At 51.5% G+C, this 18154-nt stretch overlaps 6 protein-coding genes across 6 annotated transcripts; 5 read left to right on the forward strand and 1 right to left on the reverse strand.

Annotated features, from left to right (window-relative positions):
* Positions 1-57: 57 nt before the first annotated feature.
* Positions 58-1078, forward strand: SEPMUDRAFT_166325 (uncharacterized protein). Its single transcript, XM_016908220.1, has 2 exons — positions 58-307; positions 425-1078. The coding sequence occupies exons 1-2, from the start codon at positions 124-126 to the stop codon at positions 907-909; spliced, it is 669 nt and encodes a 222-aa protein (XP_016757810.1). The 5' UTR covers positions 58-123; the 3' UTR covers positions 910-1078.
* A 35-nt stretch (positions 1079-1113) lies between these two features.
* On the forward strand, positions 1114-3487 carry SEPMUDRAFT_166326 (uncharacterized protein). Its single transcript, XM_016908221.1, has 3 exons — positions 1114-1206; positions 1280-3131; positions 3190-3487. Exons 1-2 carry the CDS (start codon positions 1157-1159, stop codon positions 2619-2621), a joined length of 1392 nt encoding a protein of 463 aa, XP_016757811.1. The 5' UTR covers positions 1114-1156; the 3' UTR covers positions 2622-3131; positions 3190-3487.
* A 759-nt stretch (positions 3488-4246) lies between these two features.
* SEPMUDRAFT_111136 (uncharacterized protein) lies at positions 4247-4933 on the forward strand (the record flags this gene model as incomplete). Its single annotated transcript, XM_016900900.1, has 1 exon — positions 4247-4933. One exon carries the CDS (start codon positions 4247-4249, stop codon positions 4931-4933), a length of 687 nt encoding a protein of 228 aa, XP_016757812.1.
* A 579-nt stretch (positions 4934-5512) lies between these two features.
* Positions 5513-9239, reverse strand: SEPMUDRAFT_151623 (DNA damage-binding protein 1). The gene is made up of 2 exons (XM_016906933.1): positions 6551-9239; positions 5513-6495 (listed from the first exon to the last, which is right to left on the reverse strand). The coding sequence occupies exons 1-2, from the start codon at positions 9227-9229 to the stop codon at positions 5719-5721; spliced, it is 3456 nt and encodes a 1151-aa protein (XP_016757813.1). The 5' UTR covers positions 9230-9239; the 3' UTR covers positions 5513-5718.
* A 363-nt stretch (positions 9240-9602) lies between these two features.
* Positions 9603-11581, forward strand: SEPMUDRAFT_72638 (uncharacterized protein). The gene is made up of 2 exons (XM_016910000.1): positions 9603-9619; positions 9715-11581. Exons 1-2 carry the CDS (start codon positions 9613-9615, stop codon positions 10740-10742), a joined length of 1035 nt encoding a protein of 344 aa, XP_016757814.1. The 5' UTR covers positions 9603-9612; the 3' UTR covers positions 10743-11581.
* Positions 11582-11911: 330 nt separating this feature from the next.
* On the forward strand, positions 11912-13309 carry SEPMUDRAFT_151625 (uncharacterized protein). The gene has a single exon (XM_016906934.1). The coding sequence runs from the start codon at positions 12478-12480 to the stop codon at positions 13015-13017; it is 540 nt and encodes a 179-aa protein (XP_016757815.1). The 5' UTR covers positions 11912-12477; the 3' UTR covers positions 13018-13309.
* Positions 13310-18154: the final 4845 nt, after the last annotated feature.

The raw sequence follows: 18154 nt of genomic DNA on the forward strand, positions 1-18154 counted from the left end.
CAACTTTCTACCCTTGCTGCTCCATTACCTCGGACAGATCCCTTTGCCCCGTCCACACGTAAATATCGTGAAGTGAAGCAAGACAACATCTCTGCATTGTGAAAGTATACCAGAAGCACCAAGATGCCAACAACTACGGAACTCCTCGTCTGTCCGCTATCGGCAGGCTCAGATATTGGAGATCAGCAGAATGAAGCTGCCAAGGTTCTCAAAGAAGTTGGAGGTACTCTGAAGACTACCGATGGGGTCCAGCAGATTCAATTTGGGACAACGGTGGAGAAACCAGATGTCTTTGAGTTACACGTTGGTAAGTTCACTTCTTCTCTTCGACTGGAACAGGTCCCACACACGATGTACCTCAAGAAGAACATTCATACTCCCCTTTAACGAACTTCCAAATGGAATGACTAACCTTGCTCTCCAGACTGGAACTCCCTCTCCCACCACAAAACCTTCATGGCAACAGAAGCCTACCAACCCTTCCTGAACCGCTTCCTCACCATCGCCGGCGGAGCACCCTCTATGCTCCACGTAGACTTCGAGCCTGCTGGCGGCTATACCAAAGCCACCAGCGCTCCCGTCACCGAGGTCGCTACATTCTACTTTGGAAGCAAAGAAGCACCTGCAGACTATCTGGAGGGTGCTCGCAAGTTTGCCGAGATATTTGAAAATGAGAAGACTGCTGGTTTCTTGGGTGCGGCACTGGGTTTGTCTCACGAGGATAATTTGAAGAGTCCCAAGGAAGGGCTGGAGGGAAGAGCGGCGGTGTTGGTGATTGGGTGGGAGAGTGTGGATGCTCATATGAAAGTTAGGGAGACGCAGCTTTTCAAGGACAATATTCATCTGTTGCGGAATGGGGTGAAGGATGCGGAGGTGCATCATGTCCAGTTGATGAACTTTGTGGAGTGATCTCGGATGGGAAACGTGTACCTGTACATACAACAGACGTGTAGCTGTTCCTGTTCTGTATCTGGGAGAATCTTCGGCAGACAAGGAGGAAGCAGAACGAGGCATGTGACAAAACTCTGATCGACGTCACTGATTCTGTAAACGCGTTGGCACATTACATATCTACAACCTCACTCACACATGTTTGCATACATGTATCCTGCTGCCGCTGTCTTCAAAGTACCGCTGCCTTGATTCCTCAAGCATAATGAGCGAGCTTCTCGAGTTCCTGCGAACTCACGATGAAGCATTTCGTAGGTGAAGACTCACCCCATCTGATCACCATTCCCCTGCAGTGATATGTCCTCCTCCTAACGTGCCATCACCACAGCCGCGCCCGACTTGCTTCTCTCTACAGCGATTTCCGCTTTCAACGCACCACAAATCACGATGGCTACATAGCCAACTCATCCGCGTGGCTCCGCGCCTTATCTTCAGCAGCCAAAGCAGGCCTGGTACCTTCACCCACCGGACAAGCAGGCGGGAACAGCAGATTCGTGATTGAGAGTGGAGAGCCTTTGCTGCGAGAGCTGAACACACAAGAGTACGGGAGACCGCTCGCCTTGGGCGCTGTATTGGAAGACGCCGTGAACAGTAAAGCCCTCGTGCCGCTGAAGGATTTCCTGGAAAAGAAAGAATCGCTCTATCATAAAAGCTGGATCCCCACGCCATGGCAGGTCGTCAGTTGGGGCCTACGCCAATTAGGCGTGGTTGGAGGTGCGAGCAGCGAGGACAAATTGGTCAAGGGGAGTTTCGTGGTAGTCGCCAATGTGGAAGCTGCGGCAAAAGCTGTTGTTGAAAAGGCCAACAAAACAGCTACCAGTGATTCCGAGCGCATCTTCTCCCGGGAGCTCTTCGACACCACATTCTCCGAAACACTGGGCGTGAGCACTCTCAGTCCCAATGACATGAACGTCCTCATTACACATCTGTCCCGTGACCGCGACGCTATTGTCTACGATCCTACCTCTGGAGTCATCAAATTTGCAGCCTCTGGCCAACAACACGCGACTCCAATCACGAAAGAAGACATTTCAATCGCTTCTCTGCGCTCTCTCATCTCGTCGCTCCAGCCCCAGATCGACCACCTCACAGCACAAATCCACACTCTCGACATCCGAGCCCGAAGCGCGGTAACGGAGAAACACCTTCTACAAGCCAAGACTGCCCTTCGACAGAAGAAAGCCGCTACGACGAAATTAGAACAACGAACAGCTACACTCGCCCAATTGGAAGATGTATATGCGAAGATCGAACAAGCTGCTGATCAAGTTCAGATTGTGAGGGTGCTGGAACAGAGTGGACAGGCTTTGAAAGCCTTGAACCAAAAGACGGGCGGAGTAGAGAAGGTCCAAGATGTCATGGAGGGGTTGAGGAATGATATGATGGATACCGAGGAGATTGGGAATGCGATCAGTGAGGTCGCGATGGGCGAGGTCGATGAAGGTGAAGTCGAGGATGAGTTGGAGGCGCTGGAGAGTGTAGAGAGGGAGAAGGTTGAGGCGAAGGAGAGAGCCGAAAGGGAAAAGAGAGAGCAAGTCGAGAAGGAGGAGGCGATGAAGAGAGAGGCCGAAGAAGCGGAGAAGACAAGGCTGAGGTTAGCTGAGTTGGATGCGATCGCGCAAAAGGAGCCTGAGCCGAAGGAGACTGAAGCGCAGAAGGAGGCGAATTGAATTTGCTTGTGTTCAGCTCGATACAGACGAGAGCATCCTGGACTCGGCATGGAGACGTGCCCGCGTGCATACTTCTGGTTGTTGTTCGTCATTCAGCGTGGTGTCTGGTGTTCCTTGCGGCATGGCATGGTATAGCACGAAAGAGAAGACAAATTCGAAGCGAAGATCTCGCGTATACAACTGGCAACATTGAAAACCACGCACAAATCATCTCTTTCTTAGATGGAAAAACAAGGGAAACAAAGGAAAAGAATCATCGAAGCTGACCTGACGTACGCTACAGACCCATTCCATCTTCTTTGCACGACGAACTGGAGATTCCGATCTTGAAATCGCCTACGACATCACTCACGCCTCTGAGATTTCTTCTATCCCCGCCGGTATGGAAAAGAAAGTGTCGAGACGCGGAATTTGGGACCAGGAAAGCTTCCGAAATGGCTACCTTACCTTCTTGTTCCCAAGGTGGCTGGGGAAGGTAGGTGTGCTAGATGTTTGGATGGACCCTTTCTGGTAAGTTTTCCTTTGTACCTGCGCTCGCTATCCAAGGTATATATTGAGTTTGTCGCAGGGTTTGCCAAGATGTGTGTGCGAGAGAGAAAATAGACACGGTCATAATTTTCTCTTTATTCTCCTTTTTGCTGACACATTTTTCTACGGGAATATCGGGACTTGAGATTACATGGAATATTTCAAGGATGCGAAAGTGAAAATGCTAGTAAACAGAACGGGAAGGGCACGAGGGGTGTGTGTGGAGCATATGGGGGAGTCGAGGACTGGATGATGGCATCTTTCTTGCGCACCAGAGGGCAAGGTGCGCGAGTATCTGTGGAGGAATTTGAAAGTTCTACGGATCCAGTGGCTTGCAGTGACGGCCGCCTCTGGGACAGAGGGCGGGATCACGCCCGGGTTCAGGCTTTTCTCACTGCGTCGAGTCGGCTTCGGTGGGAGCTTTCAAGAAGTATGAGCGGCGTTGTCGGCCTGTGTGTGAGCGTCGGACCGTCGTTATGTATGGTTGCTCCCAAAGGCTACCTTGGCTTCGGTGATGGATGTCATCGTGGAGCTGGCTGACCCCCGGAACAGTCGGAGCATCGCAGGCGTCACGAAGGACTTGCATTGGGATGAAGGCATCCATTCCGAAAGGCGGCGCGCCTATGCCGACCCAAGTAGGAACTGGTCAGTCGACTCTTAGTGTCAAAAGCCTGTATCCAAGTCTTCTTACTCGGTCGAAATATCAGAGTGTGGTCGAAGCCATGGCTCAGGTCCGCGCACGGACCACTATACCATACCATACATACCAATTCTAGGTACTGCTCTACCTTGGGCTTTGGAAAAGTGAGAACGGTACAAACACAGTCATAGCATGCTTCTGAGAAATTTGGTTGTGCGGTGTCTGGTATATACTGTACGCAGGTTTGCTGCTCTCTCTTTCGTTCTAACACAACATTCCGTTTGCCTGCATTCTCACAACCACGCTCATACTCAATCCACCATTACAACATTGCAGCAATACAACATTACAACAATTCACATCACATCTCACGCAGTCAGTAAGTACATTCATGAAGCCTCTGTAGTTTTCACCCCACCACCACCACCACCACGCACTAACAATCGCCAACAGCAGCATGTCTCAAGTCATGGTTTTTAGACAAGCTACCGAGAAGCGTCACGAGCCATCCAAATTCCTCGCCCTGCCACCAGAGCTTCGCAACACCATCTACAGCATGGCATTCAAAGCCGAGGACCCCAGCTCGACATCCTGTACGACAGCCCCCAAATTGGAAGCCCCTCCCCTCCTCATGAGCTGTCGACAAATCTACAACGACGCCCACCTCCTCTTCTACGCCGCGACCACCTTCCGCTGCACTCTCGGCGACAAAGTCGCCCAATGGCTCGCCGATATCCCCGAGCCCAACCGCATCGAAATCCGAAAAGCACAAGTCTTCGTCCCACTTGCACTGTGGCAAATGCAATCCCAACACCACAGTCTCTCCGACATGGCCGCCGCCCTACAAAAGATGGTTTCCGCACTGAATCTTTCCGTGCGTCATCTCATGCGAGAAGATTTTCGATTTGAAATCAATGTCTGGGTTAATCCTCACGTGGCGAATGAGGATGACTGGGAGAATTTGCTCAGTAAGGGCCGTTGGGTCAGTGGGGAGACAGAGGAGGATTTGAGTGCTGTGTGGACTTTTGATCCACAGAAGACGGTGGCGGAGGAGTTGGAGAAGAGGGATGAGGTGAGAGAGCACCTGATTTTGAAGAAGAGGGAGGAAGATGGGAGAGAGAGACTTGATGCCCTTTGGGGCTGATTCTTCTCTGGTGGTTATGGGAGAGGGACTGTGCTACTATCAGGTCGAGCGGTGTGCAGAATATCCAACGCATTCTTTTGGAGAGAGGCCAATTGTTAGGCTGTGTTTTCCGAACCACTTTCATCTTTTCTTTCCCAAGCCTTGCCTTGCCTTGCCATGCCCTGCCTTTCTGACTACATATCTTACTTGTGACACTATACCTTCCATCTGCTAACACTCGAGTCGTATTCAATACTTACCTTGTACCTAAAGTTTCTACTAACATCTTACATTCAACCCACTACCACCACCACCACCACCACCACCACCAGCCCTCTACATTCCTATCCTCTAACTTCCGACTACATGTACATGTACATGTAGGTACCTTACCTAGGCAAACAGCCTCAATTGAATGAAGGATCTAGATAGTTACCTATCTAAACCACATGGTCTGCTGCGGCTAGACCACAACCGCCTGCCTCCATCGCGTTCTTCTTCTAGGTCGTGATTGCAGGGATTTTGAAAATATAAGGTAGGTAGGTAGGTACCCTTAGGAGGTAGGTAAGTGGAGGAGAAGGAGGTGGCTTTATGTTCTGCGTCTTTACTGGGGGGTCTTTTTTCACTGTACGTACTACTATTGTCTCGCGGCTCTCTCTCTCTCTCTCTCTCTGTGCATCTACTGTCTGTAGGAGAGTCGGTCGTCTACGACAGCTTATCCTACTCTACCTACCTTCCCATCTCGACTATGGGGTACGCATTGCATTGCTCACTCACAACATTTCTCATTAATCTCGGAAATTCAATCATCTCACCCTCCTCAAACCTTCAACCAATCCTCTCAACAGCTCTCCACCGCCCTCGACTCCCAAATCCTTCGCAACACTCTCCTGCACTTCTGCACTCAAACCCAAAAAGCCCTCGATGATTTCCCCATCGACAAACCTCACAGGTCCCTCTTCGCCCATATCCCTCACCTGCGTTTTGAAACCTCTAAAACGATTAAATCGCACAAACCCAGGACTCTTGACCATCTCTGCCATCGATCCCTGTAATCGAATCAATAAATCCTGATACTGTTGCGCGATCGTCCCAAAAACGTAAACACTGCCTTCTACAGTGGCAATAAATGCCTTGGGGATAACCACTGCGTTCGCAGAAGGGGTAATCACAGTCGTGATGGGTCGAATACGATTGACCATTTCACCCAGACACATTTCTGACGTCACTCTCAAGCGTCTTCGATCTTCGGCGCTGAAACCTGTGGGGTCGTGTTCGAGCACGACGAGGTTGCCTTCGGCGTCGCTTTGTATGTAGGAGTGAGTGCCGGGGATGGGCGCAACAGCTGTTCCCCAGAGGGTGTCAAAGTGTCGGGCAATTTCAACGAGGGAGTCGGGTTGGCCGGTTCGGCCTGGGGTATATTTGACGAGTGTGAGGGATTTCATGAGGTCGGAGATGGCGATGAGGCCATCTAAGGACGAGGCGAAAATGTCGATGGGGGCGGTGGAGGTGCGGTAGGAGGCCTTTTTGATCAGTTGGGGGGAAGATTTGGGAGGGGAGAATTCGTAGGCGAGGATGACGACCTAGATCTCTCGTTAGTTCGGACGTATGGAGCAATACAAGGTCGTGATGATTTACAGTTTTGACGAGAGCTGCGACGATGCGGCCTTTGCATACTGCGAGACAACGACAAGCTCCCTTGACGGCCATTTCGGTGACGAGCTTGATTCTGCGATCTTCTGTCACCTCGAATACGAGCACTCTTCCTCGCGCGGTGTTGGCATCTTGATCATCGAGATATGCAGTTCCAACCACAAATCTCTCTGCGTCAAGACCAGTACCGTCATCGAGCGGACATCGGATGACACTTTCAACGAGCTCATCCTCATTCAGTGCCCAAGAATCTAGCGCCTTGAAAGCGACCTCATCAACAAGCTTGAAATGGCTCCGTACTTCTTCCACGCCAGCTGCCAGCGTTCGCTTGATGCAGCCCAATCCAAAGGCTTTCAATTCGGAAGAGTATGCTATACGTCGCACAGTCTCGTACACAGGCAGGTCTTGTACATGAGTCGTCCGTTCTTCGTCGACAGAGGAGAGTTTGAGCTCCGAGCCAGTAGCAATGGCAATACTGTTTGCGTAGTCGCCAAAGGAGTCAAAGGCGCAGATACTAGTAGCACTGTCCGCAGTCACTGCCGAGTAGACCATGCGCCCTTCGCTTCCGTATATAAGCGAGGGATGTTCGCAGGTCGCAAATACGTTTTGTAGGCCATCTGATCTCGGCAGGACTGTGAAGTTGGCCTGTTGTGTTCCAAGAATGATGCTCTTCCGTGCTGAGAAGGGTCGTTGAAGCGACTCGACACTGTACGTAACCACATTTCCATCTGCTAAGCCAACAAAGAGAGTCGCAGGCTGATCTCGCAGTATACTGGCCACTATCAGCGAGCGCGGGACTGCCAAATTATCGTCTTCGGCCACGCTCTCGGAAGCAATAGGCTGCAGGTCTGATAGACTCAGCACCGAGACCTTACTGTCTTTCCAGAAGCCGACCACACAAGCTCCCGGTAATGACCTGGATAAGCTCAGACAGGATATCTGCTCTTCATTTCCAAGTTGTCTGTGAGCCCCAACAGTAATACTGGAGCCGGATAGATCCAAGACGATCAGCGCTGCGCTACCAAGCGAAACAAGCACATGATCGCCATCGGCAGAAACAGATGTGATCGACGAACCATCAGGCGCCTCCCATCGGTCGGTGATCATGTCCCCTTCAGTATCAGTCAACAGCACAGTCGAGCTCGTCACCTGTACCGCTCTGCCATTCGGAAGCTCCCCGGCATATAGCGTACTTTGGGTGAGATCGAATCCTCGAAACTCGTCCCTCGCCTCGATATCTCCGTCTGAACCGAAGATAATAGCACTTGAATGACTGACAAAGCTCGCAATTAGTGTATCCACAGCTTGCACACCAGGACCGCTGCGCAAGCTGAAGACAGCTGATATCGGCTCACCCAAATCTCCCAAACTCCCCTTATCCTCCAGCCCCACTCCAGATCGCACCGACCTCAAACTGCCATCCTTGAAAGCTCCAGATCCAGTGACAATTCGTGCTTGACCGCTGGAAAACTCATTGACAGGCGCATCTGCGCTTCGATTCCCCATGTCCATCACTGTGAAGTCCAAAATCGGCGCAATGTTGGAAAAGGTCTGGAGCACTTCTATTCTCTGCGGCAAGATCTGGATGATTTGACTATCGCCTTGATGACTACCGACAAACACGCGCCCTTCATCCAAGTAGACCAGCGTGCTCGCTCGACTCGTCTCGCCTAGCACATCGATTTGTTGGCTTTGGTATTCGCCGTCTGCCTTTTGGTGCACCATGAGCAGGTATAGCTTGCCATAGTCGTCGGCGAGCACAAATCTCTGTTCGTCGATCTGACACCAGGCCACGAAGATTGTAGCTTCATCCAGAGGCTGCGTGTCGACGATTTCGTACTTCCACTCGTCGACGTATGATATGCTCGTCTCGCCTATGATAAGAAAGCCATAAGTGGGCGCAGGTAGGGGTATCAGATGGCTGGCACCCATTTCGATCTTGCCTTGCACCTCCTGCCCTCTCTCCAGTTCTGCCGTCGCTGGCTCCTCATTTGGCCGAAGTGAAGGCTGATATTCCAGCTCACGGATCTTTATTCGTGGCATGTTCTGGCTGTCCTCATGAAGTACTGCGAATACTGGATCTGCAATCTTGGTTCCTCCGTGGCGCTTATGTAGAAAGCAGCTACTTCGCACATATAGCTCTGGTATGCGTACTGGTATGGGGTCTCCCAACTCTCCAATCTCATTGTCAGCTGCTCTCCTCTTTCCCTTGCCGGCGTGGGCTATGGGCAGCACATTCACCACGCCTTCATAGCACTCTAACGTCATGAAGCGTGCAGTCGGATCAATGTGCACTCTATCACCGGTCTGACTGTCTCTGGCACTCTTATCCGCGATATCCACCATGCTCTTCTCCGTCTTCAGCCGCCTGGTGTCTGCATCCCAGCTGAGCGTGAAGTAGTTGTATCGATCAGTGCCCACGAATAAGTGATCGGTGGGGCTCGTCGCAGGCCTCAGCTTCTGCAGCATGGTGACTTTGCCATAGATGGCTCGTGTGTGCTGCAGCACCAGCGTGGGATCGCCAGGCTGTTGAGGATTGGTGGCCCATATCTCCAGACGATTGGCCTTTGCCACGATCAGATCTTCCGCGTCGGGGGCTGTGAAGGAGAGCTTGATGGCATGTCGCACACTCGAAGGGCGATGGATGGGCGCAATGTATGACATGGTGGAGGTGTTGCTGTGGGAGTGGTGGCGAGCGTGTGGTTCTGGTGTGTGCTGTCTGCCGCTGTCGTGTTCGTTATATCGCCGTCATCTGATTGTTGTGCAGCCGTTTCGATTCTCTCGTGTACAATGGAATAGCGTCGTCAATGGAAAGTGAGAAGGTGGCCGTGGAATTACTTCATACCTCTCTCAATGACCTGCGTAATCAGTCCTCCCCCGGAAAGGTAGCTTGACGCGCGACGATCGCGTGTTCGCGTGCAGTGGAGCCGATGTGGGGGAGGGGGCAGATCCATCTTTCAGGTATTGTAAATACTGGAATATTCACACTTCTTCACCACAGCAACAACATCTCTCCCATAGTGAACTCGCTGCATTTGTTCAGAAACATGGCGCGTAAGTCGCACGATATTTCTCGCTCGTCCGCACTGTGCAAAAGAGACTTCACTTGCCATTCTCCCGTCCTCATCGCACTAACACCACCAACACAGCAGCCAAAGTGGAAGACGACCCAGTCATTGCCGAGTATGATGTCTTTCTCACTCCCGCGCTGCAGGAGCAGATATTGCTGCTGCAATACCCCAATCGCCCTCGAAATCGACCCTACAACAATCAATTCGGCGCCAAGCCCCACGATATGCGCATCAAACCCAGGTCGGGCTTCATGGAGGTGGACGTGAAGCTGAATACGTCCCACAATTTCAATAAATACAACGGCCTCAAATGGGGCGATGCTACCGCTGCCTCCAAGCAACTTCACAATGCATCGGGCACCTACGGTCCCGCCGCTGGCCTCGCGCCCCCTCGCCAGCGAAATACACGCCGGGATGGTCCCTTGAAGGACAATGCCCAGCGCGACCTCGACCTCGAAACGTCCCTTCAGTCCTTCCCAGAAGCCGAGTCCGAGCACAAAGTCCATAACTACCAGACCCTAGGAGGCCAGATCATCTACCACAAAGACGAACTCGCTTTAGGCAAACCTCACTATTTCGTCGGAGCTTTCCAAGGTTCCCAACTGCACCTCACCAAAATTGACGGAACTGCTCAAATGCGCCCCGTCTTCCACCATCTCGATGCGGAAGAAGAACGTGCTCGAATCGTTGCTTCACGCGCTCAAGCAGATGCGCAATCAAAACCTCAGTCCGGCCCACAAAGTCTGCTACAGACTGCAGAAAGTGCAGGCAAGGAAAAGACGTTAGAAGAGAAGTTGAAGGGCATTTTGAAGGAGGCGGAGCAGGAGAGGTGGATTCGGTTGAACTACATCGATGACGAAGACCCCGTTGCGTATGAAAACTTCGAGACCAAGCTGAAGATTTCTGGGGAAAATATCGAAAATGTGCCGCACTTGAAGAGTCAGATGGATAATGACGCCTTTTTGGATGCCATCAGCTTGCCGAGGGAGGGAAGTCCGCAACGGAGGCGGAAGAGGGCTTCGAGGAGGAAGAAGCAGCAAGATGGAACTGCCGTGGGGGCAGAGATTGATATCTCGGATGAGGATGCTGATGATGAGATGGTGTGAGAGTAGCTGGACCACCCACTCGACTGACACTGTATCAGATGACGGAAGAACCAACGCGGGCATATCCTCACGAGGCCGAAAGTCGTATTGGGCTGGGCGTACGAGGAACAATGGTCACGAATACGCCTTGCAGACGCCCAAAGCCCTCGCTTATGCTGCGAAGTCGTGGTATGTCTTGGTCGCGAGGCGCAGCTACATTCAGTAGCGTCAGCCAAGGCGGCAACATTGGCTCCCCTGCAATCGGTATGTGCGGCATCGCAGACCGAAAAACGTCTTGTCAATTGCGGCTCTTGTATCTGGTCTGGACCATGAAGAATAGGTGCCAGCACACGCGATATCCGCCACGTTGTTAACGCATGTGTATCGAGTCCATGCGATACGAATATGACGATGTCTAAGACTGCCCCACAGGTCCTCACCGCAAATCTCTATCGACCTAACTTCATCAGGATCCTGAGCCTGTTGTACAGTATCTCCACGTTGGCATTGGTAACACCTTCCACAAAAAGGTTCGCCCAGCAATAAGTCACGGCAGCTTGAATCAATAGTACTCATCACAGTTACAAGAGCCTGATACGCAATGTAACTCTACAGAGCAACAGAGTAGGAATGCCTATAACACTCAGGATGTGAATGAGCATATTGCTCCAGAGGAGCAATCATAACACCCAGCTCCCAGCGATCCGGCGCGCGGCGTTCCGGCGAGCATGTGAATGGTTCCGGGCGGAATCGGCATCCATTGCACCACGCACTGCGGTGAGCGAATGGGCCTGACGTGAGCTTCCATCATAGCTTGGAGGTTGGATGCCGACAACTCTTGTATAAGACTGTATCTGCACTCACCACACTTTCCTTCACCTCTTGCTTGTTTACTTGAGAGGTATAGATTGATGCCTTTTCGGACGGACCCTTTCCCACCCTGTTTCAGGAGCGCGAAGACAAAAAGTTTGAAAGTCTGAAAGTTCTGGACCCTCACATGCCCGAAGGATTCCCTGTTTCAGGCACCGAAACTTATATCATCCTGGTCGAAACTTGGTCCGCCAAGGCATAAGAGACCTGGTATCGAAGCCCGCCACTCGACACTGATTCGACCTGCTGCCAACTGCTGTGCTGTATCCTCCCCACGAAGACTCGCATTTGGACCCTGCATCTTGTTAACACATACGTGGGTGCGGTACGGTGTGCACTGGTACTATAGTATAGACCCACGGAAGTTGGAACTACTAAACTTCTGTAACTCGGCGACCTGCATCTACAGACACCGCCCACGCCCCATCTGTGACAACTCTACCGCCACGACGCTTTCCAGAATCAAACGTTAGTAACGGTTGGAACAAAAGCCCAACTTAACCGAGCCGGTATCGACTACCACCACTTGAAGGACTATATCGCCGATACCTCGTTTCATAAGCGAGAAACAGACCGCTTCGCTAGTAGATCCTTCTCGACTTCAAAAAGGTCGAGATGTTGCCCGTTCTACTTCTTGTGCCCGTGGCATACGGAGTTCTCTACGTCTTGACTTGAAAGACGGAAATACAATAATTATAATACCAATCACATCACGATACCTCACCACACGACCCAAACACAACTGGTATACTACATGATAACGCATCACACACACACATACCGACGTGAAGAATACATCCCAACAACGCACCACGACACAAGCGATTCTGTTGGCAAAGCCAGGTCAAGTGGTGGAAGAAAGTAAAGTCGACGAGCACATACAATCATGACACGCACACCACAACCGCGGACTTCCTCATCATCTTCAATGGCACCACGACCTCAATCCGGTGTCAGTAGCGGCCGCGCTGTCCGTTCAGCTCGAACTTCTACCCTCCTCTACAGCGTTCCCGAAGCAGCTTCTTCCCGTGACAACACCTCGACGTCTGACTCCAGAGGCACATCAAAGAAACAGAAACGAGTCAGCCAACTCAACACTCATCTCGAACATCTCTTCGGCAGCCCTCAAGGACGGAGTCAAAAAGATAGCATTGAAATGTTAGAGGGTACATATGGGGGTTTAGCTTGGGATCCAGAGGAGTTGGCGAGGCTGAGCTTGAGCAGTCGGGATTCTCGAGAGCAGAGTCCAGCGACGTCGTCAAGTCGTGGAGGCTCCGCTTCACCTCGTATGCCTTCTTCGCCTAGGATGCCTTCTTCACCCAGAATGCCTTCTTCACCTTCTGTTGCGCCGGGACAGAGCGCGAGGAGATCACTTCACTTTCAACAACAGCCGAATAGTCCGCTGAGGAAGTCTTTTGCGTGTTAAAAGGTTTGGGAGCGGATCTGATTTGATTGATTTGAGACATCCGTATGACGCAAAGCTGGAATGCATTGTTGTCGGAGAGGAGAAGAAAGAAAAACGTCCTGTCCTGACCTGATTAGGTACCTGAGGTATGCTACCTATACAGAAGGTGGAGGAGCTGGCTGGCTGTGAAAAGTCTAGGTGCATGCAGTGCACAGTATGCATTCGTGGAAAGACGATGGAGGAGATGAAGAAAGACAGAGAGATATACCACCAATAGGTATCATACAACAGAGATCACACCACAGTATCTGACCCTCACCTCAGCTTATTGAGTTCTTCTCTCAAGAGTATCCCATGGGAAGTCGTACAGGTACAGGTAACTCCTACATATCTCTCGTTCTTTCCCTACATGCACACGTACCTGAACCTTTCCATGATCAAATGCAAAAAATGCAAAAATACAAATATCACCGCCCCCTCTTTTTCGTTTCGCTCCAGTTTCGTTCAGACAATGCATAGAAGAACGTCATGTTCACGCTAATGCGCTCATTACATGCTCGACGAGTCATTGCTAGGTAGAGGTACATGTAGCCACCACCACCACCACCACCACCACCATTTTGCCTTTCTTCTCTATTTGTCTGTCTGGTCTATTTTTTTTTCTCTCTCAACTCCAACGTCACCTCACCTGTAGAATTGATCGATTGATCGTACACGAGTAAGGTAATTAGCCCAATGAAGTACATGTTACCTAAGGACGGGATGTAAGGAGGCAGTGTACATATTCCAAAAGAGAATCATAGGTTCCCAGCAGAATTCCTATCCATCATCTCCATCCTCTCCAGCAAAAAGAAAAAGAAAGAAAAAAAGCAACAATCTTCACAACACGAGACGAGACACACACATGTACACCACACACCACACACCACATCGGAGCACATACCTCCCGGAGCAATTTTTTATTGGTACAGCTGTGGTTGGTTTGATCCACCCGGAATATGGCCTTCCCTTAGCGTAGTGGGCTGATCAGCGTATCACGATCCTCCATCGATCGATGCCATGCAAAAAAGACCGTCAGTGGAAAAAAAGAAAAGAAAAGGAAACGGGGAACCGAACTTGTAGCCGAGTAGACCGAAGGAGGGCCGTCCGTCGGCCGATCGGTCCGGCTTATACCTTACCTTACCTTCTGCCTGTAGGCTTTAGGTACAGTCTTTCTTTACACGAACAGCTTCGACTGCTTTCTGGGAGGTTGGGATAGGTATCGTTTATTCTGTACAGAGATAACCTAAGACAGGTAGGACTTCTTCTCTTGTACCTTACCTAAGGTATGTAGGTAATCAGGCACCTGCAGGTACAGTTATGTAGAATCTCGGTACTAGGTAAGGAAGGTCCGGACGACAAGAGGATTTCTCTCGAGGAAGGGAAGGTACACGTCTTTCTCTCTCTTGTGGACGTCTGATCTTCATTACCTGACCTTACACTGTGGTACATCTCAAGATAGAGCAATGTACTCACAATGGCAGCAGAATACGGAGCAACACTCCCGTTCGACGGTGGCCATTTCCATCATGCTGACTTTTCAGACCTGGACGTGTATCAACTTCACACATACCATGCTGACGTTCCCTACGACGACGACGATGATGCGGTGGGCGAGCCTCATGCGCAATACGACGGTAGTATGGACGAGGAACAACCCCAGAATGAAGGTCCATATAAGGAAGGCAGTGTGGACCAGCACGACGAAATGGAAGACGACAACGTCTACTACGACGAAGATGAATCCTTCAGACGTGCAATGATCGAGCAAGCAGAACAGAAATATCTTCAAGATGAGCTCCGGTATCCCACGCCACCACCACCACCCTACGACACCGATTTCCTCGCAGATCCACCCAACATCGACAGTGTAGAACAAATTCTCGCGCAAGAGCGAAGCCAAGGCCATTTCCAAGATCGTTGGCAAGTTGACAAAGAAGCTGCCAAATTTCTGGCGTCAGTAATGCGAGATGTCAAAGCCGATGTGACTGATGACATGCGATATCATTTTCCCACGCCTCTACGCCAGCTCAGAGCGGAAGAAGCGCTGTTGCAGTGCGATCCAGACTCGGAGATGAGAGCCATTCTGGAACGGAACAAAGTTCGTCTGACTTCCAAAGGCATGACGCCGTTCAAGCTCGACGCTGATAAGGATGAAAGCCTGGAATGGGGTGCTGTGAATCTCGCTCTGCCTGCACGATTGGCAAAAGAGCTGGAAGCGGAGAAGTGGCAAGTCAGTACGGAAACGATGGCCTTCTTGAGAAATATACTGGCGACGGATGAAGAAAGCCTGGAAGACTGGGTCAGACGAGAGCGTGAGCACAAGGCATGTCGTAAGTCGGGGCTGATGTGCAAAGCAGCATTTCTAACGCACTCAGATCATCCACAAAGCCTCACCCACCTTGCTACCTCTATCTCCACCATGGTCTCCATCACGGTTACCATCGCCTATCGCTCAGTTGCCACTTGCATCTACCCCAGAGGATCCGACTGTGCAAGAAGCATCGATGCTACATGATGAGATCATTGCGCGCGACGAAGCTGAAGCAGAGCAAGCCCATGCGGCAGGCATCGAGCAGGTTGGAGATTTCCTAGTCGGAGATACAGCACTATCGTCCACGCCATCACGAAACACATCTAAGAGGCTTCAAAGTCTGAAAGTGTCGAGCCCGATCTTACCGCAGCAGGAGTACTTGGCTTCATCAGAGCCGCCATCGAAAAAGGCAAAGACGGTTGCGTTTACTGATGAGCTTCACACCATCATTCCACGTTTTTCGTCGATTGACGAGATGACAGACCCCGAGGAAGGCGCCCAGGAAGCGGCTGCAACCATCGCGGAGATGATCCGTCCTCTGGCAAAGCCCGCGCTAGATATGATGGCCAGTGAGAAGCTATGTGAAGTTGATACCACAGCGCGCGTCCCCGTCCCCGCCATTTCACCGATCAAGGTTACTGGGCCATGGGATCAGCTCGGTGGCCAGTCTGATGTGTTGAAGGAAATCAGCAAGGAAATCAGCAAGAAAGAGAACAGGTGGAGTGGTGCGAGCAAGCTCGAGAAGTCTCTACCTTGGGTCCCATTCTCTTCTCACCTTGGCAAGATCCGTCCAGAAGGGGACTTTGACGATGGATCATGCGTCCGATATCTCAAGGAATTGCATCTTGATGATGACCTGGATGTGCAGCGACTTACATGGAAGCCTGAAGGTCTGAGAGTGTTCGATGATGACGATGATGACGAAGATGACCTCGAACCTGCCGGATGGCAAAGTGACGAAGCAGAGGAGAACTTGGGTCCAATGGACATGGAATCGGTCGTGGGCGGCCCTCTTCAACCAACGATGCTGAGTCGTCCTATCATTGCTGCGACGGCTGGCAATCCTGTGGGCAACGAGCACCACCTGATCAGCACATCCAAACAAAACGCAGCTCCCACGCCCATTGCATCCGGCGAAGTACGGCGGCCTGAGACTCTGTTCTCCAAGCTCGTTTCCACCATATCGCCAGGGAAGCTGTCTTCCAAGCCTGGGAAAGCGAATCCTGACAGCGCACCGGTATTGAGCATCGAAGAGATCCTAAGACAAAGAAAGGCCAAGCTCGATATAGCTGCTGCAACTTCCGCAAGGCGCATTGCGGGTGATCAGGTGCCAGGAGAAGGGCGCAATTCGAAAGAGACTCCTTGGAATCATACGGCCGCACAGGCATCTGCGGAAGATCCACTCAGAGATCCACCTCTATCACCGGCGAACGCAAACGCGATGGCTCATTTTGGCCAGTTCCTCGCGCTGCAGGGTCAGCCAGACGTGCCCACAGTTGAATCATTCATCGACCAGAAAGCCAACGCGATGCCAATTGCTCCTCGCTCGAATGCCGCTCCTAAGCCTCCTACGGCCGTCGACGCCCCTGCCGCACCAATCATACCTCCTCGACCTGCGAGACAAGTCCCCATGCCAATTATCGAGGATAATGGTCGATCATTTCCGGTCGTGCTATCATCCACGTTAATGGAGAATCGCTACATGATCCGAAAGCTCCAAGAACATCTACCTGGCCTGGAACTCGTCGTTCGCGACCATGACCCCCAAGGCCGAGAGGCCGACATCACCATTTCTGCCAGCACTGGCTTGATGACCACGAACTTGCAAAAGCTCAAGCAGAAGCCGCTACCAGGCCAGAAAGCAATCCAAGGGATTCGCGAGCATTTGGCCACTGTAGGCCCCCGCTATGAGCGTCTCATCGTAGTCGTGAGCGAAGGCAAGCAAGCTTTGGGCGAAGAGTCGATCGAAGTATCTGGGCTCGATGAACGTGACGAGACGGTGTTGTGCGACTTCATCGGAACATGTACTCTGATGACGGAAACTGAAGTCCAGGTCAGTTACGTTCCCGGGGGCGATGAAGAGCTCGTCCGATGGGTTGCCGCCGCGATCTCTCGACATGGTGCGAACCAAGGCTTCAAGTTGCTGCAAGAGGAAACATACTGGGAACGTTTTCTTCGCAAAGCGGGCTTGAATGCTTTTGCTGCCCAAGTCATACTGGGTCAACTGAAGGTGTCCGAGGAGACGATTGATAGTGCTGGCGTCAACAGCACTGCATCCACGCCAACGACGCAAGGTACCTGTATGCGCCCATCTGGACTGACTGCGTTCGTGTGTCTGAATGAGGAGGAGCGAGTACAACGCTTCGGACCTCTGCTCGGTGGTGAAGGTATGCTGCGAAGAGCCAGTGCAGCAGTGGATGGTCGATGGCCATCTGTAGTGAGTACGAACAATGGAGGGGCGTCCTGGCGACTGTAAATTGTCGTTCCGGTCGTAGACATGGGCAAGGCGGTAAAGATTATCTGCCTGATGTTCCCGTGCCTGCACAGCCACACATGTAGACATCACAAGCTACACACATGTAGCTGGCCCGTGTACGAAGTAGGGGTTTTCAAGAAAATCAGGTACACGGCATTCGCGGCTGTTCCCTCCGCAAACATATTGGGTGTAACTCGAGACTCGGTCGTTGCCCGCGCATAGGTAGGTTAGGTAGTGAAAGCAAATTGCCGATTTGAAAAAGAAAAGTCGCAGGAGTTCAGCTCGTTACCGCTTCTATCATGCCATGCCATGCCTTGCTTATCTTTTTG

Source organism: Sphaerulina musiva (assembly GCF_000320565.1).
Source record: "Sphaerulina musiva SO2202 unplaced genomic scaffold SEPMUscaffold_10, whole genome shotgun sequence".
Taxonomy (NCBI): domain Eukaryota; kingdom Fungi; phylum Ascomycota; class Dothideomycetes; order Mycosphaerellales; family Mycosphaerellaceae; genus Sphaerulina; species Sphaerulina musiva.